Source organism: Saccopteryx bilineata, chromosome 3, assembly GCF_036850765.1.
Source record: "Saccopteryx bilineata isolate mSacBil1 chromosome 3, mSacBil1_pri_phased_curated, whole genome shotgun sequence".
In the NCBI taxonomy this organism is placed as follows: Eukaryota; Metazoa; Chordata; class Mammalia; order Chiroptera; family Emballonuridae; genus Saccopteryx; species Saccopteryx bilineata.
The window spans coordinates 170,021,233-170,048,708 of NC_089492.1; the positions used below are offsets into that span (position 1 = coordinate 170,021,233).

The following is a 27,476-nucleotide window of genomic DNA, read 5'->3' on the forward strand; positions in this document are numbered from 1 at the left end:
GTCTCCAGCCATCTTTTCTTCTTATTTAGGTTCTCATCTAGACCCAGGACTTTATCTACCAACTGTATTCTGATGGTTCCCACACCTATATCCTTCTCCTAGAACTTGATCCTAATCAGCAGACTTACATTTTCAACTGCTTTCTTGACATTTCTTTCATGGTGCTCCCAGGCGACTCAAATATGATATATATATATATATATATATATATATATATATATATATACACACACACACACACACACACACACACACACACACATACATATCAAGATTAAAATTTATCAACTTGAAAGTATTGGTACACAAACACACATGCAGCCCCATGTTCATCGCAGCGTTATTTATTGTGGCCAAGACATGGAAACAACCAAAGTGTCCCTCAATAAAGGACTGGATAAAGAAGATGTGGTATATATATACAATGGAATATTGTACTACCAGGACATAAAAAATGATGACATATTGCTATTTATGACAACATGGGTGGGCCTTGAGAGCATTATACTAAGTGAAATAAGTAATTGAGAAAAAGCTAAGAACTATATGATTTCACACATAGGTGAGACATAAAAATGAAACTCATGGATGTAGATAAAAGTGTAGTGGTTACCGGGGGAGGGGAGTGGTGGGGGAGAGGAATAAAGAGGGACAAATATAAGGTAACAGAAAATGATCTGACTTTGGGTGATGAGCACACAACATAATCAACAGTTCAAATGCTTTAGAAATGTTTACTTGAAACCTATGTACTCTTATTGATTAGTGTGACCCCATTAAATTTAATTTTCTAAATAAAAAAAATCTAAATTACAATTTATCATTTCCCTTCTTACCACCCCTTTTTTCTTCTTTTCGATGTCTTAGCGAATAACACTACTAACCACTTAGGCAGCCAAACCATAAACCTTGGAGTTCCCCTTCAACTCTTTTACTTCCCTCACCTCCCACATCCAGGCATTTATGGAGTTCTCTCATGTGTCCTGTTCTGTTCACACCACTGCCATTGCTTTCATTCAGGACATGCCATGTCCAGTGTTGTGCCCAAATCAGACAGCAGTGCCAGTTGCACCACCACAGAGTCCTATGCTCCAGAAGCTCATGCTCATCTTTCCATGCTTCCTTTCCCATTCCATTGCTCTGATTTCTCCAAGCTACCTGCCTTTTCTCACTTCAGTCTGACCCATGTTTATGGCTTTCTTTGTATAATCTCTGCTAGTCTTCTCACTCTGACCTGGTATCTCCAGCTCAGCAATAGAGTCCTGGAGGGCCTTGAGTGATTTCTTCCTCCCCCTCCACACTCCCTGCCATGAAGCCTCACCTCCATCTGTCTAAGCATTCTCTCAGTCCTGCGTGCCTTGTTTCCAACTTAAAGTCCTTTGCTTGTTCTTCATTATCTTCAGGATCAAGTTCAAGTTCTTGGTCCTGTCAGAACAAGGTGTTCTGAATCACTTCCCTCCTCTCCTGCCAATTCAGAGCCCTGTGGCATTGCCGCAGCCATACTTATTTGCTTGCAGTTCCTGAAACACACCATACATTTTTTTAGTGCCTCCAAATCTTTGTGTACACTGGTCTTTCTATAGAACATCCTTCCTCTGCTCTTCAGTGACTGATTCAGTTTGTCTTCCAATTTGCAGCCTCTGTCCCTCAGAAGCCTTTTTTGGCAGCCACCCCCCCACCACACACACACCAATATTCTTTCTTTTGCACTCTTGATAGCCAGTGTAGAACTTGTGACATTTACTATTCTGTGCTGTTGACTTTTCCATTCATATACCCAGTAGACAGTTCATGACTCAAGGCCAGCACCTTGTTCATCTTTCTACAGCTGGTATCCAACACATGCCTGACCATGAAGAGGCTCAGTAAATACTGACATATAAATGAATGAATGAACAAAAACATTGAGGAATTTATAAGTACTGTGTATTTATGTTCTATTCAAATACTCCATTTGTTAGAAGTATTTGAAGTATGGCTAGCTCTTTTATAGACTTGGGTATGAAACACAGGTCATTTCGAGGTAGTGGAATCAGCCAGAATTAAGAAGAGGAATCCTAGGCCCCTCATTAAATAACTCCAAGTCACTAAATACAAGGAGGAATAATTTAGTTAGTCTAGTGAACTAAAAATAATTTACAGTATAATTTTTATAAGGTTAAAAAAATTAGGAATAAAAGAGTAAATCTATATATACTTGTTGGTTTAGGTGAATATACGAAGAGGTACTTTATTATTCTCAGTCCCACTATCTAATGTAAACTTTGAAAATTATACTAAAAAGTATATAGATTATAAAATAGTTTGTCATGAATTCTACATATTATAAACAAATATGTGCTTTCTTCTTGGTACTCTGAATATTTCTGATTTTGATAAGAATCTAAGACACCTGTGTCTAAAAGAATTAAAATAAAAATGTATGGATAAGAGCAATATTACTTGTGATCTGGGGAAATCAATGATAATAATCCTATTTATGCTTTCTGTATAGACTTAGAAAATGTTGTTACACCCATTTAAAGTCAAGGCAAAATAACCATGATGGTTAAGTGCCGCGGACCAGCGCAGCTTCCAAATAACGGTGCGGAATTAAGGAAACACACTTTGTCAGAACAAAACCGATGGGACCGGGAGGACTCCTCAAACTGCCTGGCAGCATCTGAGTGCCTCACAGCCTCAGTTCGCTTTATTATATGGACCTATGCATATCAAGGACCCTGATACAAAGTTGCACATCAAAGGCTAAGACAGGAACTCTCCCAAGGCAAAAACAGTATACATTAATGAATTTTACAAACATCTGAAAACAAAGAGTCAGAGGAAGGGTATGTATATTGCTTCCTGCAACCCAAGGAAGGAAGTGGAGTGGGTGCAAACACAGAGCATCAAAGCCAAATATGGAGATGGAGGGGCTAGAACTTAAGCCCCCTGCCAAGCCTTGAATCTATAATGGCTTTTTGCCATTACCGGTCCACAACAGTTAAGGTTAAGTCTATGCAAAGAGTTAATAGTCAAATTTAAACAACAGTTGCTTAACAGATGATATTTAATACCCTAGAGTGTGACACAAGGAACAGAAAGAAGCAAAACCTTTCAAACTTCAGTCACGAAAACTCAGCTTTTGTAATATACTGATGGAGTTATTTTCATGTAATGTTCTAAATTGCCAAAAAAAAAATTATATCACTTGTGATATTTTTGTTTCTGTAGAGAGCTTCCTATTTGCATTTATGGGCCATAATGAAACATATGGAGAAAATTAATGATTAAAAAGCATTTGGGTTAGATTGGTGTACTAAGTTAGACGTGCTCAGAATGTTAGCTGTTATTTGATTAGTTTTTTGTTCTTCCTAATGATGATATGCTCTAGTTCAGAGAAGAAGTGCAAGGAGGATATTATATAAGTTGTAATAAGGACCAGAGGCAGTTGCCTGATATCTGTCCATGAGGAACTGTCATTATGTGTGAGTCCACTCTTCCTTTCTACCTCGCCCTTGCTAAACTTCATAAAGACTGCTTCCTATTGGGTCAGCTTTCTGGAAGTGGTTTTTAAAATTTTCATTAAGGTGTTGTGATGACAACAATTTTTATCCAGGAAGAGTTATATATTAGAAATTCAATGTATTTCACATATGAGTGTAGTTTACATTAATATTAGTTAATGAAAATAATTTTTAGGTCACATTCTCACCAATTTAAATTTTAATTCTGCCTCTGTAACATGTGACACTTATAAAGAGCATGATTTTTCTTGTAAATAAATCTAAACCTTTTTTTTATTCCTAGAATATTATCTTATATACTAAAACCTATAAACTTGTTTCCCACATTTTTTCTCGATAATCTACTGGGTTTAATGAACTGCTTTTTAAAATTAGCATTTTTTCCTTTTTGTTGAATGTATCAAGGTGACACTGGTTTACAAAATTATACAGGTTTCAGGTATACAGTTCTACAACACATTATCTGCGTGCTTTTTTTTTTTCAGAGATAGAGAGAGAGTCAGAGAGAGGGACAGATAGGGACAGACAGACAGAAACGGAGAGAGATGAGAAGCATCGATCATTAGTTTTTTGTTGCAACACCTTAGTTGTTTATTGATTGCTTTCTCATATGTGCCTTGACCATGGGCCTTCAGCAGACCGAGTAACCCCTTGCTGGAGCCAGCAACCTTGGGTCCAAGCTAGTGAGCTTTGCTCAAACCAGATGAGCCCGCACTCAAGCTGGTGACCTTGGGGTCTCAAACCTGGGTCCTCCGCATCCCAGTCTGATGTTCTATTTGCTGCGCCACTGCCTGGTCATGTTCTGCGTGCTTTTTTAATTTAACATTTTTATGAGACAGTTTCAGTAAACTATAGTGAAATGCTTATAGTCACACCAAACTTTCTTGTTTACATATAAAGCTTCCACTTAATAGATATCTAATATTACCATAAAGTATTCTGAACTGGACATTATTTTATTTCTCATGTTATTTATCCTTGGTAAGTTTCAACCAGTTTAAAACACTGAACACATCAAAATCTGGTTTATAATAATACTTTAAAATATTTTTTCATAATTCTGGTAAGGAGATATTCTAAACAAGATTATTGGGCCTAAATAACTGATTCTCTTCAATGACATGAATATATCATTCATTAATAATTTAGTAACTTTTCTTATTGAGAACATTGAAGTATGGTGATATCAGTAAGCTATGATGCCAATGCACTGAAACTAGGAAGTGTGTTCCTCTCAGTGGTCTTGTTGCAGAAAAGTAAAAAGGCACAAATATTTGTTTCCCATTTCTGTAGGGGAAACCAATTCATATTTATTAGGAACTACACATTAATGATATGACTCCCTACCTTAGCAGCTCTGCTTTCAGTGTTTCGGCAATAAAATTCTTGAGGGATAAGTGAGAAATAATTGAAGAGCATTTTCAATTATTTTTACTAGAGTGTTTGTTATTGCTTTACTGTGTAATATACACTAAAGTGTCTATTCATGATTCAAAGAGAAAAGATTTGAGCTGAATTTGGGTTCAGTGTGCATCCAGGCATTGAATTTGATCCTCAGTGAAGTAATTGAATGAGAGCAGTATTATGTATCAAATTTATCCTTGCTATTCAGTTTGTTAGTGAATAGCTTTTATTACAAATGTTTTAGAGTAGAGGAAGACTTAAAAAAATCTAATCCCTTTTTTTCAGGCAGATGTATGGGTATGTGATGGTGGAAATGTTGTTTGTACCTCATAGGGGAGTGAGAAAGAGAAGTAACAACAGAGAAGGAAAACAAAAGGCAGCTGACTCCCAGGAGCAGGGAGCAGAGGGTGTCCAGCCATCTGCCATTGCCTCGCAGGTATCTGCAGGAATCAGATTTTCAGTGGCTCTTGCCCCCTATATTCTTTGTAGACCATCATTTTTGGATGCATAATATTACTTATCACTGCTGTAACAAATTACCACAAACTTGGTGGCTAAAAATTACCTTACAGTCTGGAGCTCAGAATTTCAAAATGGTCTTTGCTGTGCTATCACCAAGGTGCTGGCTGGGCTCTGTTCCTTCTAGAGTCTCTAAGGGGAATGTTTGCGTCCTTGCCTTTTTCCAGTTTCAGAGATTGCCTGCCATCCTTGGCTTTATGGCCTCCTTCAATCTTTCAAGCCGGCAATGGCCAGTCAAGTCTTTTCCACAGTGCATCACTCTGACACCAATTCTCTCCCTTTAATTTACAAGGATCTTTGTGATTATATTGGGTCCACACGAATAATCCAGGATGATCTCCATGCATCAAGATCTGTGACCTGAATTCACTTCTATCATGCAATGCAACATATTGTTTCTGAGGATTAGGATGTAGACATTTTAGTGGGGAGACATTTACTTTACCTACCACAAATAGCATAGTTTGTTGATTCTCGTGGAGGTTGCACTCCAGTCTTCTTTCTCTTCAGCCCTGTTACCCCTACTTATTCAAATGTTATACTGTCAGCTGTTGCCAGATTGAAGCAAAACCCCATAACAACACAAAGAATTAGTGGACTGGGCTAGTGACTTTTAAATTCTACGGTCCTTACATTCTACATCAATGCAGCAAATATTTTTGTGTCTGCTCTTTGTTGCATCCACCGGGTACGAGAACAAATGTCGGAGACTTTCCGGAGCTTAGATCGTACTTTATTGGCCAAGTTTAACCTGTGCAGGGGCGAACTCCCAAGATGTCTGGAGACACCGTACTCACAAGGAGCTGCAAACGAGAGTCACGCCTGGTGCTTACAACTAGGTCCTTATATATCCTAAGTGAGCAATCATTATACAGAAGCAGATGTGGCAGTTAGCTGTTCACTAGGGAGGTCGCACGTAGCATAGCAACAGGGGCAGGGTTTAGCTTAGTGGCGAATTTCAAACATAAACTTCTGATAAGGGTTTCTGACCAATAGAATGCAGGATGTTTGTCCTCCTTTGTGCTGATCTTCTTAGTTCTCAGCCTCACAGGGGCCCTATCAGCATCTCCCTGTTCCTGCTCCTTCAATAGTTACACTCTGGCAGCCACAGCACACCTCCCCAAATCTAACACTCTTCATTCTTTCAACAGGAACCTTTTGAACACCTGTGTGTTGGGCTCCTTTACCCACTGGGGATAGGACAGAGGATAGTATGGACATGCTGCCTGCTCTCATATGCTTATACTTCAGTAGATACAGAAAACACTAAAACTCCAAATAAAAATCCCAGCTGATAAGAAATGCTAGGCAGCAAATTAAAACAAGAGTAATGTCAATGACTGGGTGGCTATTGGGATTGGAACCAGGAGGGTTTACTTAGATCTAAAGGACAACAAACAGCCAATCATGTGGGAAAAAGGGAGGGGGACATTCCAGGCAGAAGGTATAAGAGTACAAAGCCATAAGATAGAAAATAAACTTTCTGTTGGGGAAACAGAATGTAGATGGAGTTTAGTGGCACAATGGAAAGTGTAATGAAATGTGGTCCAGGAGAGAGTTAAGCATCAGATTACACCTCTGTAAGCTATGGCAAGGAACTTGGATTCTGTGTATGAAAAATGACTTTATAGAGTTTCTAAGTAATTTTAAAAGTCTATTAAGATCACTTGGACTTGTATAGAGGATGAGCTATAAGATAGCAACAGTAGATAGAAGTGAGACACTAATTTGTAAGCTATTGCAATAGCCTATCCCACAGATAATAGTAATTAGACTAGGTTGATAGAAGAGATGGAAATGATATTTGGATATTTAGGATATATTTAAAAGGAGATAGACTTGACAAGTGATGGAATGTACGTAGGGAGTGACAGCAAGATGGATATAAGGATGGATAATTTCCAGATTTTGAGATTGAGTGGTAACTTCAATTCCTGGGATGGGGAATATAGGGGATGAAATTTAGGGTGGAGAACCGAAGTTCTGTTTTGACCAAGCTAACACTGAGATGCCTTTTAGGTATCCAAGGTGAGATATAAAATTAATTGGGATCTATGAAGAGGCTAATACAGATTAGAGTATCACTAACAGATTGATAGTGTTTAATCTATTATCTTGATGAAATTATGTAAGAAGAATGAGTAAAAAAATAAGTAGACCCATGATGCACATCTGGAGTGGTCTAACATTGGAAAGTTGAATAGAGGAGGATTTGGCCAAGGAGACAGAGCAGCTGGTGATTTTGCTGCAACCAGGAGAATGAAATAAAGAGATAGATAAACAGTCAGAGTGAGAGAGATAAAGATAGAGAGAGAGAGAAAGAGAGGGAGGGAGAGAGCTTCTGTGAGATGAAAATGTGAAGATAAAGATGGACATTGTGACACTGATAATTTTGGCAAGAGTACGGAGTGCTGCTACAGAAATAGGATGAGAAAGTCTGAGGGAAAGTGTGTGGGTGAGAGATGTAGACAATGATGCTAAAACAAAGTTTGTGTCCCATTGGAGGTCCCCACCAGGTGGCACTACCCTTAGTGGGTTGTGGTTAGGATGTCTGAGGTGTCTATAGCAATAACTATGCAACCATTGCACGTACCAGTTTCCAATATGATTTAAATTCACCAAATTTAATCTGCAAGTTTATTAGCAGTAATAATAAAAGAAAAGTGGTAAAGTTCTGAAGTGCTTGAATAATATTGCCCTTGATGAAAAACTTAATAATTTCTATTGGAATGCATCCTTGCAAACAGGGGTTTAAAAAAATTTTTTTTAATAAATTTTTATTAATGTTAATGGGATGACATCAATAAATCAGGGTACATATATTAAAAAAAAACATGTCCAGATTATCTCGTCATTCACTTATATTGCATACCCATCACCCAAAGTCAGATTGTCTCCGTCACCTTTTATCTAGTTTCCTTTGTGCCCCTCCCTCTCCCCCTCCCCCTTTCCTCCTTCCCTCCCACGCCCCCCCCCACGCCCGGTAACCACCACACTCTTGTCCATGTCTCTTAGTCTCGTTTTTATGTCCCACCAATGTATGGAATCATGCAGTTCTTGGTTTTTTCCGATTTACTAATTTCACTCCTTATAATGTTATCAAGATCCCACCATTAAGTTGTAAATGACCCGATGTCATCATTTCTTATGGCTGAGTAGTATTCCATAGTGTATATGTGCCACATCTTCTGTATCCAGTCTTCTATTGAAGGGCTTTTTTATTGTTTCCATGTTTTGGCCACTGTGAACAATGCTGCAATGAACATGGGGCTACATGTGTCTTTACGTATCAATGTTTCTGAGTTTTGGGGGTATATACCCAGTAGAGGGATTGCTGGGTCATAAGGTAGTTCTATTTGCAGTTTTTTGAGGAACCACCATACTTTTCTCCATAATGGTTGCACTACTTTACAGTCCAACCAACAGTGAATGAGGGTTCCTTTTTCTCCACAGCCTCTCCAGCATTTATTACCTGTCTTGTTGATAATAGCTAATCTAACAGGTGTGAGGTGGTATCTCATTGTAGTTTTGATTTACATTTCTCTAATAACTAATGAAGCTGAGCATCTCTTCATATATCTGTTGGCCATCTGTATTTCTTCCTGGGAGAAGTGTCTGTTCATGTCCTCTTCTCATTTTTTTATTGGATTGTTTGTTTGTTTGTTGTTGAGTTTTAAAAGTTCTTTGTAAATTTTGGATATTAGGCCCTTATCTAAGCTGTTGTTTGAAAATATCATTTCCCATTTAGTTGGCCGTCTGTTTATTTTTATATCAGTTTCTCTTGATGAGCAAAAACTTTTTAGTCCGATGTAGTCCCATTCATTTATCTTTGCCTTCACTTCTCTTGCCTTTGGAGTGAAATTATAAAATGCTCTTTAAAATCCAGGTCCATGAGTTTAGTACCTATGTCTTCTTCTATGTACTTTATTGTTTCAGGTCTTATATTTAGGTCTTTGATCCATTTTGAATTAATTTTCGTACAAGGGGACAAGCTGTAGTCGAGTTTCATTCTTTTGCATGTAGTCGAGTTTTCCCAGCACCATTTGTTGAAGAGGCTTTCTTTTCTCCATTGTGTGTTGTGGGCCCCTTTATCAAAAATTATTTGACCATATATATGTGGATTTATTTCTGGACTTTCTATTCTGTTCCATTGGTCTGAGTGTCTATTTTTCTGCCAATACCATGCTGTTTTGTTTGTCGTGGCCCTATAATATAGTTTGAAGTCAGGTATTGTTATGCCCACAGCTTCATTCTTTTTCCTTAGGATTGCTTTGGCTAATCGGGGTTTTTTATAGTTCCATATAAATTTGATGATTTTTTGTTCCATTTCTTTAAAGAATGTCATAGGAATTTTGATGGGAATTGCATTAAATTTATATATTGCGTTGGGTAATATGGCCATTTTGATTACATTTATTCTTCCTACCCACGAACAAGGAATATTTTTCCATCTAACTGTATCTTTTTCGATTTCCCTTAACAATGCTTTGTAGTTTTCATTATATATGTCCTTTACATTCTTTGTTATGTTTATTCCTAGGTATTTTATTTCTTTTGTTGCAATCATGAAGGGGATTATTTTTTTTTGAGTTCATTCTCTAATATTTCATTGTTGGCATAGAGAAAGGCTATGGACTTTTGTATGTTAATTTTGTATCCTGCGACCTTACTGTATTGGTTTATTGTTTCTAATAATCTTTTTGTGGAGTCTTTCGGGTTTTCGGTGTATAGGATCATATCATCAGCAAAAAGTGATACCTTTACTTCTTCTTTTCCAATATGGATGCTTTTATTTCTTTGTCTTGTCTGATTGCTCTGGCCAGAACTTCTAGCACCATGTTAAATAAGAGTGGAGAGAGTGGACAACCCTGTCTTGTTCCTGATTTAAAATGGAAAGTCCTCAGTTTTATGCCATTTAATATGATGTTGGCTGATGGTTTATCATATATGGCCTTTATCATGTTGGGATATTTTCCTTCTATACCCATTTTGTTGAGTATCTTAAATATAAAGTTGTGTTGTATTTTATCAAATGCCTTTTCTGCATCTATTGATAAGATCATGTGGTTTTTGTTCTTTGTTTTGTTGATGTGGTGTTAACCATTTTAGGTTTGTTGAATCATCCTTGTGATTCTGGGATGAATCCCACTTGATCATGATGTATTAATATGTTGTTGTATTCGATTTGCCAGTATTTTGTTTAGTATTTTAGCATCTGTATTCATTAAAGATATTGGTCTGTAGTTTTCTTTTTTTGTGCCATCCTTGCCAGGTTTCGGTATGAGGGTTATGTTGGCCTCATAAAATGTGTTTGGAAGTATTGCTTCTTCTTCAATTTTTTGGAAGACCTTCTGTAGAATAGGGACTATTCTGTAGAATAGTCTTCTTTAAATGATAGAATTCACTAGTATAGCTGTCTGGGCCTGGACTTTTATTTTTGGGGAGGTTTTTAATGTTTTTTTCTATTTCTTCTCTACTAATAGGTCTGTTTAGGCTTTCTGCTTCTTCATGACTCAGTCTAGGAAGGTTGTATTGTTCTAGGAATTTATCCATTTCTTCTAGGTTGTTGAATTTAGTGGCATAAAGTTTTTCATAGTAATCTACAATAATTCTTTGTATATCTACGATGATTTTTCCTCTTCATTTTGGATTTTGTTTACATGAGTTCTTTCTCTTTTTTTCTTGGTAAGTCTTGCCAGGGGTTTGTCAATTTTGTTGATCTTTTCAAAGAAACAGCTCCTTGTTCTATTAATTTTTTCTATAGTTTTTCTGTTCTCTATTTCATTTATTTCTGCTCTGATTTTTATTATCTCCTTTCTTCGGCTGGTTTTGGGTTGTTTTTGTTCTACTTTTCCCCGTTCCTTAAGGTGTGAAGTTAAGTGGTTCACTTGGGCTCTCTTTTGTTTGTTCATATAGGCCTGAAGTGATATGAACTTCTCTGTTATCACTGCTTTTGCTGCATTCCAGAGATTCTGATATGTCATATTTTTATTTTCATTTGTATATATCTTTTGATCTCTGTGCTTATTTCTTCTTTGACCCATTCATTTTTTAAAAGTATGTTGTTTAGTTTCCACATTTTTGTGGGGTTTTTTTCCTCTTTTTTGCAGTTGAATTCTAGTTTCAAGGCTTTATGATCAGAAAATATGCTTGGTACAATTTCAATTTTTCTGAATTTGCTGATATTATTTTTATGGCCCAAAATATGGTAAATTCTTGAGAATGTTCCATGTACACTAGAAAAAAATATATACTCTGTCGCTTTGGGATGAAGTGACCTGTAGATGTCTATCATATCCAGGTTCTCTAGTGTTTCGTTTAAGGCCACTATATCTTTACTGATTTTCGGTTTGGATGACCGATCTAGAGCCGTCAGCGCTGTATTGAGGTCTCCACGTATGATTGTATTTTTGTCAGTTTTTGTTTTAAGGTCAATAAGTAGCTGTGTTATATAATTTGGTGCTCCTTGATTTGGTGCATTTATATTAAGGATTGTTATGTCTTCTTGATTCAGCATCCCCTTAATCATTATGAAATGACCATTTTTGTCTCTAAGTACTTTTTCTGTCTTGTAGTAAGCATTATTAGATATGAGTATTGCTACGCCTGCTTTTTTTTGGATGTTATTTGCTTGCAGTATTGTTTTCCAGCATTTCACTATAAATTTGTTTTTATCCTTGTTGCTTAGATGTGTTTCTTTTAGGCAGCATACAGTTGGATTTTATTTTTTATTCTTTTTTTTTTTAGAGAGGAGAGGGAGAGACAGAGAGAGAGAAAAGGGGGGAGGAGCTGGAAGCATCAACTCCCATATGTGCCTTGAACAGGCAAGCTCCGGGTTTCAAACCGGCGACCTCAGCATTTCCAGGTCGACACTTTATCCCACTGCGCCACCACAGCTCAGGCTGGATTTTCTTTTTTAATCCATTCTGCTACTCTGTGTCTTTTTATTGGTGAGTTTAATCCATTTACGTTTAGTGTAATTATTGACATTTGTGGATTCCCTATTGCCATTTCATAAATTGCTTTCTGTTAGTTTTGTATCTTGTTTGATTCTTCTCTTTTGTTTTTCTATCATTTGTTTTTGTTTGTTTGTATTCCATACTTCTTTCCTCTGTTGCTACCTTTTATAAGCCATGTGCTTTTGTGGTGGTTTTTTCAAGGGTGGTTACCATTAAGTAATGAAAAGGGTACCTACCATATACATGGTAGTACCCTATCTTACGAGTTTTTCTGCACTTCATCATCTTTTGCTACTGTTAATCTCTGTCCTCTCCCCTTCCTTTTTTTTTGCTTTTGTTGTCATAGTTTAAATTTGGTTTTATTGTGTTTTTGGTGGAGCTTTTACTTGTAGTTTTGTTTTGTTTTGTTCTTTGTATCTGGTTGGAAAACCCCCTTTAGTATTTCCTGAAGTGGGGGTTTTCTGATCATAAATTCCTTCATCTTTTCTGTATTTGTGAATGTTTTTATTTCTCCTTTGTACTTGAAGGATAACTTTGATGGGTATAGTATTCTTGGCTGAAAGTTCCTCTCTTTCAAGACTTTAAATATTGGGGTCCACTCTCTTCTAGCTTGTAGAGTTTCTGCTGAAAAATCTGATGATAATCTAATAGGCCTTCCTTTATATGTTGTATTCTTCTTTTCCCTGGCTGCCTTGAGAATTTTTTCTTTGTCATTGGTTTGTGCCATTTTCATTATGATGTGCCTTGGAGTAGGTTTGTTGTGGTTAAGAAAACTTGGTGTTCTGTTTGCTTCTTAAATTTGAGGCTTTAGATCTTTCCACAGGCTTGGAAAGTTCTTGTCTATTATTTGTTTGAATAAATTCTCCATTCCATTTTCTCTCTCTTATCCCTCTGATATACCTATTATTCTTGTGTTATTCTTTTTGGTGGAGTCAGACAATTCCTGTAGGGATTTCTCATTTTTTTTTTAAATTTTTCAGTCTCTCTCCTCTCTCTGTTGTGGCTCAAGTTGCTTGTCTTCTATGTCACTAATCCTATCTTCTATCTGGCCTATTCTTTTTTTTTTATTAAATTTAATGCAGTGACATTGATAAATCAGGGTACATATGATCAGAGAAAATATCTCTAGATTATTTTGACATTTGATTTTGCTGTATACCCCTCCCCCAAAGTTAAATTATCTTCTGTCACCTTCTATCTGGTTTTCTTTGTGCCCCTCCCCTCCCCTAACCCCTCTCTCCTTCTTCACCCCATCCCCCCTCCCCCAACCTCCCGCCCCTGTTGCCATCACATTCTTGTTCATGTCTCTGAGTCTCATTTTTATGTCCCTTCTATGTATGGATTCATCTTAGTCTTTTTTTTTTTTTCTGATTTACTTATTTCTGTCCGTATAATGTTGTCAAGGTCCATCCATGTTATTGTAAATGATCCGATGTCATCATTTCTTATGGCTGAGTAGTATTCCATAGCATATATATGTACCAAAGCTTTTTAATCCACTCGTCTTCTGACGGACACTTGGGCTGTTTCCAGATCTTCGCTATTGTGAACAATGCTGCCACAAACATGCGGGTGCATTTCTCCTTTTCGAGCCGTTCTATGGTGTCCTTGGGGTATATTCCTAAAAGTGGGATAGCTGGGTCAAAAGGCAGTTTGATTTTCAGATTTTTGAGGAATCTCCATACTGTTTTCCACAGTGGCTGCACCAGTCTGCATTCCCACCAGCAGTGCAGAAGGGTTCCCTTTTCTCCACATCCTCGCCAGCACTTATTCTGTGTTGTTTTGTTGATAAGCGCCATTCTGACTGGTGTGAGGTGATATCTCATTGTGGTTTTAATTTGCATTTCTCTAATGATAAGTGATGTTGAGCATTTTTTCATATGCCTATTGGCCATCTGTACGTCCTCTTTGGAGAAGTGTCTATTGATCTCTTTTGCCCAATTTTGGATTGGGTTGTTTGTCTTCCTGGTGTTGAGTTTTACAAGTTCTTTATAAATTTTGGTTATTAACCCTTTATCAGACATATTGTCAAATATGTTCTCCCATTGTGTAGTTTGTATTTTTTATTCTGTTCTTGTTGTCTTTAGCTGTGCAAAAGCTTTTTAGTTTGATATAGTCCCATTTGTTTATCCTGTCTTTTATTTCACTTCCCCGTGGAGATAAATTAGCAAATATATTGTTCCGAGAGATGTCCGAGAGCTTACTGCCTATGTTTTCTTCTAAGATGCTTATGGTTTCACGGCCTACATTTAAGTCTTTTTCCATTTTCAGTTTATTTTTGTGAGTGGTGTAAGCTGGTGATCTAGTTTCATTTTTTTGCAGGTAGCTGTCCAATTTTCCCAACACCAGTTGTTAAAGAGGCTGTCTTTACTCCATTGTATTTCCTTACCTCCTTTGTCAAATATCAGTTGCCCAGAGAACTTTGGGTTTATTTCTGGGTTCTCTGTTCTGTTCCATTGATCTATATGCCTGTTCTTATGCCAGTACCAGGCTGTTTTGAGCACAAGGGCCTTGTAGTATAACTTGATATCAGGAAGTGTGATACCTCCCACTTTATTCTTCTTTTTTAAGATTGCTGAGGCTATTCGTGTCCTCTTTTGGTTCCATATAAATTTTTGGAATATGTGTTCTATATCTTTGAAGTATGTCATTGGTATTTTAATTGGTATTGCATTGAATTTATAAATTGCTTTGGGTAATATAGACATTTTAATGTTTATTGTTCCTAACCATGAGCACGGTTTATGCTTCCACTTGTTTGTATCTTCCTTGATTTCTTTTATCAATGCTTTGTAATTTTCCGAGTACAAGTCTTTAGTCTCCTTGGTTAAGTTTACTCCTAGGTACTTTATTTTTTTGGTTGTAATTGTGAAGGGGATTGTTTCCTTAATTTCTCTTTCTGACTGTTCATTGTTGGTGTATAAAAATGCTTCTGATTTCTGAGTATTGATTTTATATCCTGCCACTTTGCTGAATTTATCAGGTCCAGTAGTTTTTTGACTGAGACTTTAGGGTTTTCTATATACAATATCATATCATCTGCAAATAATGATAGTTTTACTTCTTCTTTTCCAACTTGAATGCCTTTTATTTCTTCTTCTTGTCTGATTGCTGTGGCTAGGACTTCCAGGACTATGTTAAATAAGAATGGTGAAAGGGGGCACCCCTGCCTTGTTCCTGATCTTAAGGGTATTGCTTTTAATTTTTTCCCATTGAGTATGATGTTGGCTGTGGTTTTTCATACATGGCTTTTATCATGTTGAGGTATGTTTCCTGTATTCCCACTTTGCTGAGAGTTTTGATCATGAATGGGTGCTGGATTTTATCAAATGCTTTTTCTGCATCTATTGAAATTATCATATGGTTTTTCTCCTTCTTTTTGTTTATGTGATGAATCACATTGATTGCTTTACGAATATTGTACCAGCCTTGCCTCTCCAGAATAAATCCCACTTGATCATGGTGTATGATTTTTTCCATATATTGTTGGATCCGGTTTGCTAATATTTTGTTGAGGATTTTAGCATCTATATTCATCAGAGATATTGGCCTATAATTTTCTTTCTTTGTGTTGTCTTTGCCTGGTTTTGGAATCAGAATTATGCTCGCTTCATAAAAGGAGCTTGGAAGTCTTCCTTCCTCTTGAATTTTTTGAAATAGTTTGAGAAGGATAGGAGTTAGTTCTTCTTTGAATATTTGGTAGAATTTCGTTGTGAAGCCATCAGGCCCTGGACTTTTCTTTGTTGGGAGTTTTTTGATAACTGTTTCGATCTCATTTGGTGTAATCAGCCTGTTTAGGTTTTCTGATTCTTCCAGATTGATTTTTGGAAGATTGTATGTTTCAAGGAATTTGTCCATTTCATCTAGGTTGTCTAGTTTTTTGGCATACAGTTCTTCATAGTATTTTCTTACAATCCTTTGTATTTCTGTTGTGTCAGTTGTTATTTCTCCTCTCTCATTTCTAATTTTATTTATTTGAGTCCTCTCTCTCTTTTTCTTGGTGAGTCTACTTAAAGGTTCATCAATCTTGTTTACCTTTTCAAAGAACCAGCTCCTAGTTTCATTGATCCTCTGTATTGTTTCTTTAGCCTCTATGTCATTTATTTCTGCTTTGATCTTTATTATTTCCTTTCTTCTACTACATTTGGGCTTTACTTGCTGTTCTTTTTCTAATTCTTTTAGATGCAGGGTTAAGTTGTTTATTTGAGCTTTTTCTAGCTTTTGAAAGTGTGCCTGTAGTGCTATGAACTTCCCTCTCAGCACTGCTTTCGCTGTGTCCCATAAATTTTGAGTTGTTGTATGCTCATTGTCATTTGTTTCTAGGAATTTTTTAATTTCTTCTTTGATCTCATTCTTAATCCATTCATTATTTAACACCCTGCTATTTAGTTTCCATGTGTTTGAGAATTTTTGAGCTTTTCTGCTGTGATTCATTTCTAGTTTCATGCCATTGTGATCGGAGAAAGTGCTTGATATGATTTCAGTCTTCTTAAATTTGTTGAGAGCACTTTTGTGCCCTATCATGTGGTCTATCCTAGAGAATGTACCATGAGCACTTAAAAAGAATGTATATTGTGCTGCTTTAGGGTGAAAGGTTCTGAAGATATCTATTAAATCGAGTTGATCTAGTGTTTCCAATAAGTCTGCTGTTTCTTTGTTAATTTTCTTTCTTGAGGATGTATCTAGTGATGTTAGTGGGGTATTGAAATCCCCTACTATTATAGTATTGCTGTTGATCTCGCCCTTTAAATCCATCAAAGTCTGTTTTATATATTTGGGTGCTCCTATATTAGGTGCATAGATATTTATAATAATTATATCTTCCTGTTGGATTACTCCCTTTATCATTATGTAGTGGCCTTCTTTATCTCTTACTATATCCTTTGTTTTAAAGTCCAATTTGTCTGATATAAGTATTGCTACCCTAGCTTTTTTTTCATTTTCATTTGCATGAAATGTTTTTTTCCATCCTTTTACCTTCAATCTATTTGTGTCTTTTGTTCTAAGGTGTGTCTCTTGTAGACAACATTTGTATGGGTCCTGTTTTCTTATCCACGCAGCTACCCTATGTCTTTTGACTGGATCATTTAATCCATTTACATTTAAGGTTATTATTGATATGTAGTTGTTTATTGCCATTTTCTTCTTTAAAGGTGTATTCCTTTTTTTGCTATATTCTTTTCCAACTTTGATCTGTTTACAACAGGCCCCTTAACATTTCTTGCAGCGTTGGTTTGGTTGTAATGAATTCCTTGAGTTGTTTTTTGTCTGGGAAGCTTTTTATTTCTCCTTCGATTTTAAACGATAGCCTTGCTGGAAAAAAATAGTCTTGATTGTAGGTTCTTGTTCTGCAATACTTTGAATATTTCTTGCCATTCCTTTCTGGCCTCAAGTGTTTCTGTTGAGAAGTCAGATGTTATCCTTATGGGGGCTCCTTTGTAGGTGATAACTTTTTTTTTCTCTTGCAGCTTTTAATATTTTCTCTTTATCGCTTAGCTTTGGTATTTTAATTATGATGTGTCTTGGTGTAGGTTTCTTTGGGTTTCTCTTTAATGGAGTTCTCTGTGCTTCTTGGACTTGTGAGAGTTTCTCTTGCATTAATTTAGGGAAGTTTTCAGTTATGATATGATTGAACAAAGTCTCTATCCCTTGTTCTTTTTCTTCAGGAACCCCTATGATGCTGATGTTATTTCTCTTCATGTTGTCACATAGCTCTCTAAGTGTTTCCTCTGACTTTTTGAGTCTCTTTTCTCTTTTCTTCTCTGCTTTCATGCCTTCATTCCAGTTGTCCTCCAACTCGCTGATTCGATCCTCAGCTGTATCCATCCTGTTTTTAATTCGTTCCATTGTGGTCTTCATTTCTGATATTGTATTTGTCCTCTCTGACTGATTCTTTTTTAATATTTCAATATCCTTTTTTATACTTGCTATTTCTTTATTTAGGTTTTCAAACTGCCCCTCCATTGTTGTTCTAAGATCCCCAAGCATCCTTATAATCATTATTTTGAACTTTGCATCTGGAAGTTTGATTATTTCCATATCACTCAGCTCATCTCTCAAAGGTGTCTCTTTTGGTTTCATTTGGGTTGCACTCCTTTGTCTTCTCATAATGGTGTTTTATTTGTAGAGTTGGTTGAGTCTAGGCTTGGTGTTGTCTGCCTCCAGTTTTCAGTTGTGTTATTACTAGGTCTTCTTGGGTTGGTATCAGCTATTATTTGTAATCCACTTTCAGATTTGGGCAGCTTTGAAGTCTTGATTTGTTTGTTTTCTTAACAGGTGATAGTCTTGTTAACTGATCTCAGCAGGGGGCTTCCTTGAAACTGTAACCAGGAATTCTGTGGGTGTAACCTGAGACGCTGAAGGTCTCTTCCACCAACTAATCTCACTGGGGGCAGGGTTTTTTCTCAGCTTCAGTAGGGGGAGATGTATCTCAGATCTCCATGGGGACCTGAGTTACTGCCCCTCCTCCCCACTTCTTGTTTTCAGCTGTGTCTTATTGCGCTGATTGGAGCTGGATAGGTATCTGGAGATCTCTGATCCGGAAGCACTTCAGCTCTGTTTTGTGAAAATTTCAGTCCCTCCCCCAGCTATGGCCACCTCCAGCACGAATGAGTCAGCTTTTTAATTTTGTTTCTTGCATACCTTAGCCCCTCACAGTCTGTCCCTCTCCTTATCCTTTCCACTTGGGAGATAAGCTGGTCTTTTCAACCCACCTTGCTCCCTGATCACCAGGTAAGTGGCTGTGAGCAGTAGTTTCTGCTCTTTTTCCTCTGTGAAATCCTCTCTGGGCTCTCAGCCTCACCTCCCCCACTCCGTTTCTGTAAGCAGAGGAGATTCAGGCACTCCTTACCAGGATTATTGTGGCTTCCTCTTTGCTCCTTGGTTTTTGAGAGCTGTTCTTGCAGTTCAGTGTTGGTTTTTCATGCTGATTTTTCCTAAATTGATTTGTATTCCAGTTTGGTGTTGAGAGCTGGGCGTCTGTGCGTCCGCCTACTCTGCTGCCATCTTCAAAAAAAAAAAAAATCTGGCCTATTCTATTAGCTAAGCTTGTGAACTCGTTTTTCAGTTCATGAATTGAGTTTTTCATTTCTGTTTGATTTGTTTTTATAGTTTCAATTTCCTTGCTAATATATTCTTTGTGTTCATTGAGTTGTTTCTGAGCTCCCTAAATTGCCTTTCAGTGTTATCATGTATATCCCTGAGTATTTTTAGGATTTCTATTTTAAATTCTCTGTCATATAGCTCCAAGGTTTTCAATATATTAAATTTTTTCTCCATAGATTTTTCCATCTCTATCTGTGTTACTTCTCTTTCTTTTGTATCCATGATATTTGATTTTTTTTCTTAATGGCATCTGAGGGTGGTGTTGTTGATAACACTAATGAGAATTAATAAAGAATAAAAAGTGGAAAAAAATAAGAAAATAAAAAATAAAAAGAATTTGGAAAAAAAATAATAATTTATTATTTTTCTCCCTTTTTTTTTCTTCTCTTCCCTTCCTCTCCCCTCCTCCTTAGGAAAATATCGTGATAGACTGTGAATTATATTATGCTAAATGAAACAAAAACTGCTTATAATGGAGTTCCTGAGTTGGGGGAAATAATCAAGGGGCAAAAAAAAAAAAAAGGAAGTAGGGACCCACAAAATGCAAAAAATGAAAAAATTTGGCTCAAGTATAAAATTATTTGCTTGTAAGTAATGGTCGACTAAGAGATATAATGGGAGGGATAAGAGAGAAACCAGAAAAATGGGAAAAAAACCCAAACTATTATATTAAGTGGAGCAAAGACTGAATAGAATGGAGATCCTGGGTTGGGAGGAATGCTACTGAGTTAAAAAGCGAAGTAAAAAGCACCCAAAATGCCACAAAAAAATCCAAAAAAAACTTGAGTCCCAAATTAAATAATTTGTTTGTGATTGAGGATTGAATGAGAGGAAAATTAAAAGGAGAAAAGAAGAAACTAATAGAAAGGAAGAAACAAGAAAAAGGGGAAAAGGAAAGGAAGAAAAAAGAAAAAAAACAAAAAGAGAGGGAGAGTTAAGGGTTTTGGAATGTAACCCTCATGGAGAGTAAGGAAGAAGAAAAGAAATAAAATGAAGCACTTATGGGTAGTGTAGTTCAAGGAATGGAAAGAGTAAGATGGGCAGAGAATAACAGGACCAAGGTTGAGGAAATAGAAATAATAGTAATAAAGGCAAGAGGATGAAAGAAACAAACAAAAGAAATAGTGGAACAAATTATAAAGTCTTTGGATTTTTCTTGAATTTGAGAGGTTAACTTCTTCTTCCCTTTTCTTTCCTCTCTCTCTTCCTAGTCGGTGACTCTGTACCCCAGGCTCTGCCCCTGTAGCACGCTTAGGTAGGGATTTGCAGTTGATGAGACTCTACGGCAATGTCATATATTTGGCTTCAGTCTCGTTGGTAGTCAAGGCTTGTTAGCGTTTGCAGGCTCCAACAATGAGAGAGTCCGTTTTCCCGGAGCCTCTCTCCTAGTCTCTCTTTCCTGAATCAGCAGCCTGATGATCCAGCTATAAGGCTGCTGCTGCCACTGCCGCTGCCTGGGGAGTAAGAGGTTTAGAGAGCTGGCAAATCTCCACTGTATCCCCACTTAATGCAGGGCTCTGGGTAAGGCTCTGGCAGTCAGAGCAGTCAGCGTAATCAGGCGGGGCTGGGAGCCAATTTCTCTCAAGATGACGTTCTCTGAGCTTCTAGGCCCGTTCAGCACACCCAGCACTCTGTGGGACCACTTTTCCTGGCTTTCTGCACTTTGTCGCCTGTTTTGGCTGGGAAGAAGATGCCGTAGTCACTGCCTGCAGTACAGGAGGTCTTAACACTGCTAAGTCCCTCTTTTTTAGCGTATGTCCCTGAGTATGAAAGCTCTGCCAATCAGAAGTTGCCCCCACCCCTTTAGCAAGAGGCACTAAAAAATATCACGCCTCTTGTTTTGAATAGTTGGAGTGAGAGAGATCTTGTCAATTAGAGGCCACCTCGGTCAGTTGGGAGGTGAGCAGCCTGTGGGTTAGGCTAATTTCAGCGATTGGATCCATGGAATTTCTCCAGAATGAACTGAAAGCTGCATGCGTGCCCCTCCCCCAAAGCTTGATTGTTAGCTTGAATGGCTGGGTGAAGCACCCCTCCCACCTAGAGAAGCTCGGGTGTAGGGAAGTTTGTTTTGGCGCACTCCCTGTGTGCCGCAGGCAGCTGCTGCTCCTTGTGCAGGCGATTACTCCCACGCAGGTGGTTGCTGGGCTGCCCGCAGCTGGGGACGCAGGACGTTGGGCTGCTTGCGGCCTGGCGCATGGGGGGCTGGGCTGCTCACAGCCCAGCCCAGGAGGCTGGGCTGCTTGCGGCCAGGCCTGCGAGGCTGGGGTGCTCGCGGCCCAGTTGGCGTGGAAGGGGGGGGCTGGGCTGCTCACAGCCGGCACGCGGGAGGCTGGGCTGCCCATGGCCGGGGGCTTGGGCGGTCGCTCACAGCACGGGCTGGAGGCTGGGATGCTTGGGGCGTGGCACACTGGCGTTTGCTCGTGTGGGCTGATTCACCACAGGCACACTTTTTCCTCGGTTTGAACGAACGTCTGCGCAGCAGCCTAGCTACCTCCACACCCCTAGCTCCTCCTGACTCTCAGTTCCAAGTGAAAGCAGCCTTTGCTCAGGTTAGTGAGGAAGGCAGAGAGTTTCTTTGTCCAACTTATTTCCCTCAGGGTTGATTATATATTTAGCCAATTTTTCGCTCAATCCTACCTTCGTCTTCAGGGTGTGAAACTCTCGGATGCTCAAGATAGGTTTTTCTGTCTCTGGTTGTTGAACTTGTTGAAATTTTGGGGAGATTTTTTGGTCCATGTCCTCACGGCGCCATTTCTATGACGTCACCTAAAAATTTTAATGTATTATTTTTTCCTTCTTCCTTGGAGTGTGTCTTTGGTTGCTTTCTGCAGTGACACTGATAGAAGAGGAACATATTCTTACTGTATCTTTCAAATTCTGTACCACTGTAGTTTGAACTTTCATATTAAATAATCACACATTTTTGAACATTCCCATTGGCTCACTGATTTGGCCATGGATAAAAAATATATACATACAAGTTCTATTACAAATAGTACTTTTAGACAATGCCAAAAATTTGGTGTTTATATAATGTCTTGTATATTAGTTTTTTTAAAAACATATCTTTTCAAAACCAGTTTTGTGGCTGACATTATGCAAGGCACAGGACTTGAAAAGGTGTGGTCTGTGCTTGAAGGGGCTGTAGTAAGGGAGGCAGAAAAGGAAGGAGACATCACAAAAGTGAGTGTGGTTCATGAATAAAAGAAGTCTGTGATGAGGGAGTTGTGCATGGGAAAGGCTATGGTTCTGTTTGGTTGTGGGGTGAGAAGCTGAGGTGATTTTGTGTAGCTGAATAGGATTCGAACCATGAGTAAGACTCCAACACTTACAGGGACAAAGGTGGAAGCGGTAGACTGGACTGAGGGCAGAGGCATGAGGTGTAAACTAGCACATCAGTACTGTGACCCACATTCTTTGGTCATGATTGCACATGGGCTGTGAGTGAAGTGTCTCCATATGATGGGAAGGACGTGCGGTGAGGTAGAGGTGATGGTATTGTCGCTGGAGAATAGCTCATCATGTGGACATTGAAATTCCTGAGATGGTAAGATACAGGGTGGAAAGAGACATGAGCTGGTGAGGCTTCCCTTAAGAACAGTTAAAGGGAGCATTCAGTGCAAAGGCTAAGGGTTTACCAGAGTTCATTGTCAGCATGATTAGAGAAAGGTAATGGGAGGCAGAATTAAATACCGGCAGAGTGCTTGAGGTGGAGGGTTGTCAAAGGCATAGAGCAGGAAGGCAATCAACCAGTATGTGAGAAGGAGATGAAACCAGGGACTTCTCTTTGGTCTCATTTCAATAAACATTTATTGAGCACTTGATGTGTTCTGTGGACTATGCTTGTTCTTGGGAAGCAGGACTCAGAAGACAGGAAAGAAGCTGGAGGATATGTTCATGGAAAGGCAGATAACGCAGTATCTGTGATCTTAACATAAGATGCTGAGCCTGTAAAGGTCAGGCCGTCCAGGTTTCCCAGAGTGACTTTCACACAGGAGGGCATGGTATATACAGTCAGTTTTTGCTTCACATCAGCAACAGGCTCTTGGAACTCTTAATGGCAAACCAAACGTTATATAACAAAACCAATTTTACCTCAGTCTTAATTGATAGAAGAGTTAGGTTCTGATAGCAGAGTTCTGATCACAGAAACAGACGTGAGTGCGGTCTTCTAAATGAAGACCCATAACACTTTTGTTATTCAACATAAAATAAATGTGAGCTCTTCATACTTCTAAGAAAGGTGGATAAACAAGTCACATCATTTTCCACCCCACTAATTCCCATTCAGGGTCAAGGGTGGCTAGAGCCTCTCCTGACAGTTTAGGATGAGCAGAGGGGCCCAGGTTGGACAGGATCTCAGGGACACTCGTACACATCCACACTCAGACTGGGACCAGTTAGGCGCCCCAAAATGCACATCTTTGGGATGTGGGAAGAAATTAACAACCCCTGGAGAAATCCCAGACATAGGGAGAAGGGGTACACCCCACACCAATACTGGCCCCAGCTGGAAATTGACATTTTTTTCCTCATCAACATTGTGACAAAATGATATTGTCTGAAATGATGTTATCTAAGGTAACATTTTATTTACCAATGAAATGAGTGAAATCTAGCCTAATTTAAAAACTCCTATTTTTTATTATTCACTAGTGCCCATTAATTACAGGATGGTACCACCTTGTGCAGTAATTTATTATATGTTAAAATAATATTTATTAACATATGAAACGTTCATGATATGATTTTAAAGGAAAAAAACTTTTAAAAATATATATTATGATGCCAATTTTATGAGTGACTGTGTGTGTGTGTGTGAGATAGCGAGGGGGAGAGTGAATGTCAGTTTTCAAAATATTAGTGGTTATCTCTGGGTCATGAGATTAGAAGGATGTTTATTTTCTTTATCTTCCAAATTTTCTGAAATGCATACATATATAAATAATTTATAATCATAAAATGCTATCAAAAATATTTTCCCTAGACATTCATATTACTCTTTTAAAATTTATATAGCATTTATAGTTTAAAAATTTAAATCCTAATAGGCTTTCTTCTATCACAAAGAACTTTCTAGCTGTTCTTCCTTTTTTCCTCACTGTTTATTCCTGTGCATATCTTCTGACTTCATTTCTATCTCTGAGCTGCTGAGAAGGTGGCTCGCAGGTCCAGTTCACTGATGAGTAGCCTCTCCCCCAGCCCCAGCAGACCCATGTGTCTCTGTGTTCTCTCTCTGTGCCACTATACACAAGGCTGCGCTTTGCTGTTTATGTCCTTATGATTTTCATTTTCCATTCTGGTGCCCTTTCAATTCTATTTTATTTGTGATTATTGATCTTATTCTTCTTTTCTGCTGAAATGTTTATTCTAAAACACATCTGCAAGCCTTTCATAGCACTGCTCAGAGACAGTGAAACATTTCATTGAATGTGGGTATTTGAGAATATGTTTCTTTTGTACCTATAGGTTTCTCTTTGTATTCTCTTTGAAAGCAAATGCAGCACTTGGGTACAAAAATGTCACCCAAATAAGTCATATGCATAGGTCATGGCAATCCTCTACTGAATTTGGAAGGTAGAAATGAATGCAAACATACCTAATTTTTATTTTTTAACCATTTTGTAGGTAACAGTTAATACATTGTATAACATATTTTTCCAAAATTAGTTCATTATGCCTCTGTACATTCTCAGAGTTATGAAATCCATATGTGAATAAAGCAGAATTTATTTTTTATTGTTTCCCTTATTATTTCCTTGAGTTCCAAGTTCCAGAATTTCATGGAGAGACATATGTCGGCTGACCCTATCCCCTTGAGTCCAGTTGTACAGACTTGGATGCCTCCCTTTCACTTTCCTCCTTCAGGACAAAGTAACGAAGGTTATTTTACTAGCCCACCCTGTGCTTTGTGAGTGTATGACCAGAGCTCTGCATGTATGAGAGCACCACCACACTCTCTGTTTCATTTTCTATATTCTTTCTTCGGCTGTTGCTGAGCTTGGGGCTGCAGTTTCATTTTGGATCCCTGTCCTCAGCTGTAAGATGCAACAGAGTCAGGACATAAACCTTGGACTTGCTGTGTGGGCCACCTAATCCTTGGGTGGTTAGTTGGACAGATAATCCAAAAGTAGCTACCAATGCTGAAATCATCATTTGGAAATGATTTTGTAGTGTATCCTGTTTTTTGTGTACATTTGCAATTCACATATACGTGCAAGAGGATTTAACGGAGACAATTCTGGTGGATGAAAGATTGCATTGCTTTGTCTAAGCACACAGACTTGATGGGAAGGAGAGAAAAAGATGAAAATATGTGTTGGAGGATAAGAAAATCCAGTCTGCGATTAAATGATTGCTGTAGATCATCTGAAAAATGAATCCATGTGAATTAATTTGACATGTATGATAAGCTGTGAGGGTACCTCTGCTATTCCTAGTTTTTTAAAAAGAGAGTAGAGAAGCCATCATACAGTCAAATTACAAATAAAAGTAATTAAAAAGGAAAATGGTTTCTTCAGGAGAAACAAAAAGGAGTTGAGTATGGTTTTGTCTCCCCCTCTTTATTCCTCCCTTACCTGCCCTGTCCTCCTAGCCTCCACAGGGCTCTGCCACAGGCGTTACCTATCACAGTATTTGTTGCATGTGCTTCTGTCTCTGTTTACTCATTGGCGCATAGGTGATCTGGGGGACGCTCTACATCCCGTTCATATCTTATAGTGTCACATTGTGCCTTAGGTATAATTGGTTTTCAACAAATATAAAAATATATTTTACATTTAATTAAGAATGATTTCATTCTTTAACAACATGAAGCATTATTATGTGAAACGTATTAAATACGCTCAGAGAAATAAGCTTTCTTTAGTGAAATAGGTGACGTTATAAGACAAAACATAAAAACATATTTTCTAGACTGCAGGGGTAACAAATAGTATAATAGATTACCAAGGAGGAGGTGAAATCTCCATCCCTGGAGATCCATAAAAATTGGACAGAGAAGACATCTGTGAGTGACCTAAACATTGAACCTATCCTGAGGCAAGAAGACAGACATGATGACAAATGGTTCTGTGACTTTTTGATTCCTTGGCCTGGAGAAGAGAGGATGAGGGGTAAGACATGAAAACTGCTTCAGATATGGAAAATAGCTACCGTTGCTTCCATAGAAAAACAAGTCAAAGGAGCTCACCCTAAAGTCTTAGAAATTTAGGTTACATTTCTAGTTAAGGGTTTGAAGACATACTATAGATTGTGAAAATTCTGTAGAAATCTTCAAAATAAAAGATTGATTTGTTTCAGATGCAGAGTCAGTTCTATGATTCTATTGCAGTAAAAACATTTTTATATTACTCTGAACAGAGATAATTATTTCTATACATTATTTACATTCAGTATATAGCATTTTCTTGGGAAAATAGAGTTATAAAAGTAGTATTTTAAAGGACTAAGCATCATCACTGTCCCATGGATAGGATGGGAGAACAGAGATAGTAAGTGTGAAGTTCTTCCCATCCACATACCTTGACTGTGTTGTGTTATCAATTCAGAGCCAACATACGAGGAAGAGTCTGGGACAGATCTCCACTCTGCTGAGTCAGCCTTATTCTGGCCATGAAAACATTTTCCCAATGATTATTTGGAAGAATTGTGGGGAGGGGGCTAAAAAAGTCCTGTCACTAGAAAACCTATTGAAAAATGATCTTCAATAGGTTAGGTATTTGATTGTAATTTCTACATTCAGCCACACGATGTCACAATTGGATTTTGATTTCACTGTGTATTTATCTCAATAATAGATGAAGGCATTTTCAAAGCTGGAACAGAGAGATCTGAAATGCGGGGGGCAGCAGAAGTCCAAGAAGATGAGGATACTCAAGTTGAGATTCCAGTTGATCAGGTAATCATCATGCCTTTAAACATGTGTGTAAACCAATCACTACTATTTCTATATCAAGTTTTGTATCACCTGCCCCAAGCTGTT

The 27,476-nt window shown here is 38.0% G+C and overlaps 1 protein-coding gene across 2 annotated transcripts in view; it reads left to right on the forward strand.

Annotated features, from left to right (window-relative positions):
* Positions 1 to 27,476, forward strand: part of DCDC2 (doublecortin domain containing 2) — a 250,407-nt gene that overhangs the window by 202,749 nt on the left and 20,182 nt on the right. For both annotated transcript variants that reach the window (XM_066268286.1, XM_066268285.1), the window contains one exon: positions 27,292 to 27,392. In XM_066268286.1, coding sequence (XP_066124383.1) covers positions 27,292 to 27,392 — 101 coding nt within the window. The remainder of the gene's footprint in view (positions 1 to 27,291; positions 27,393 to 27,476) is intronic.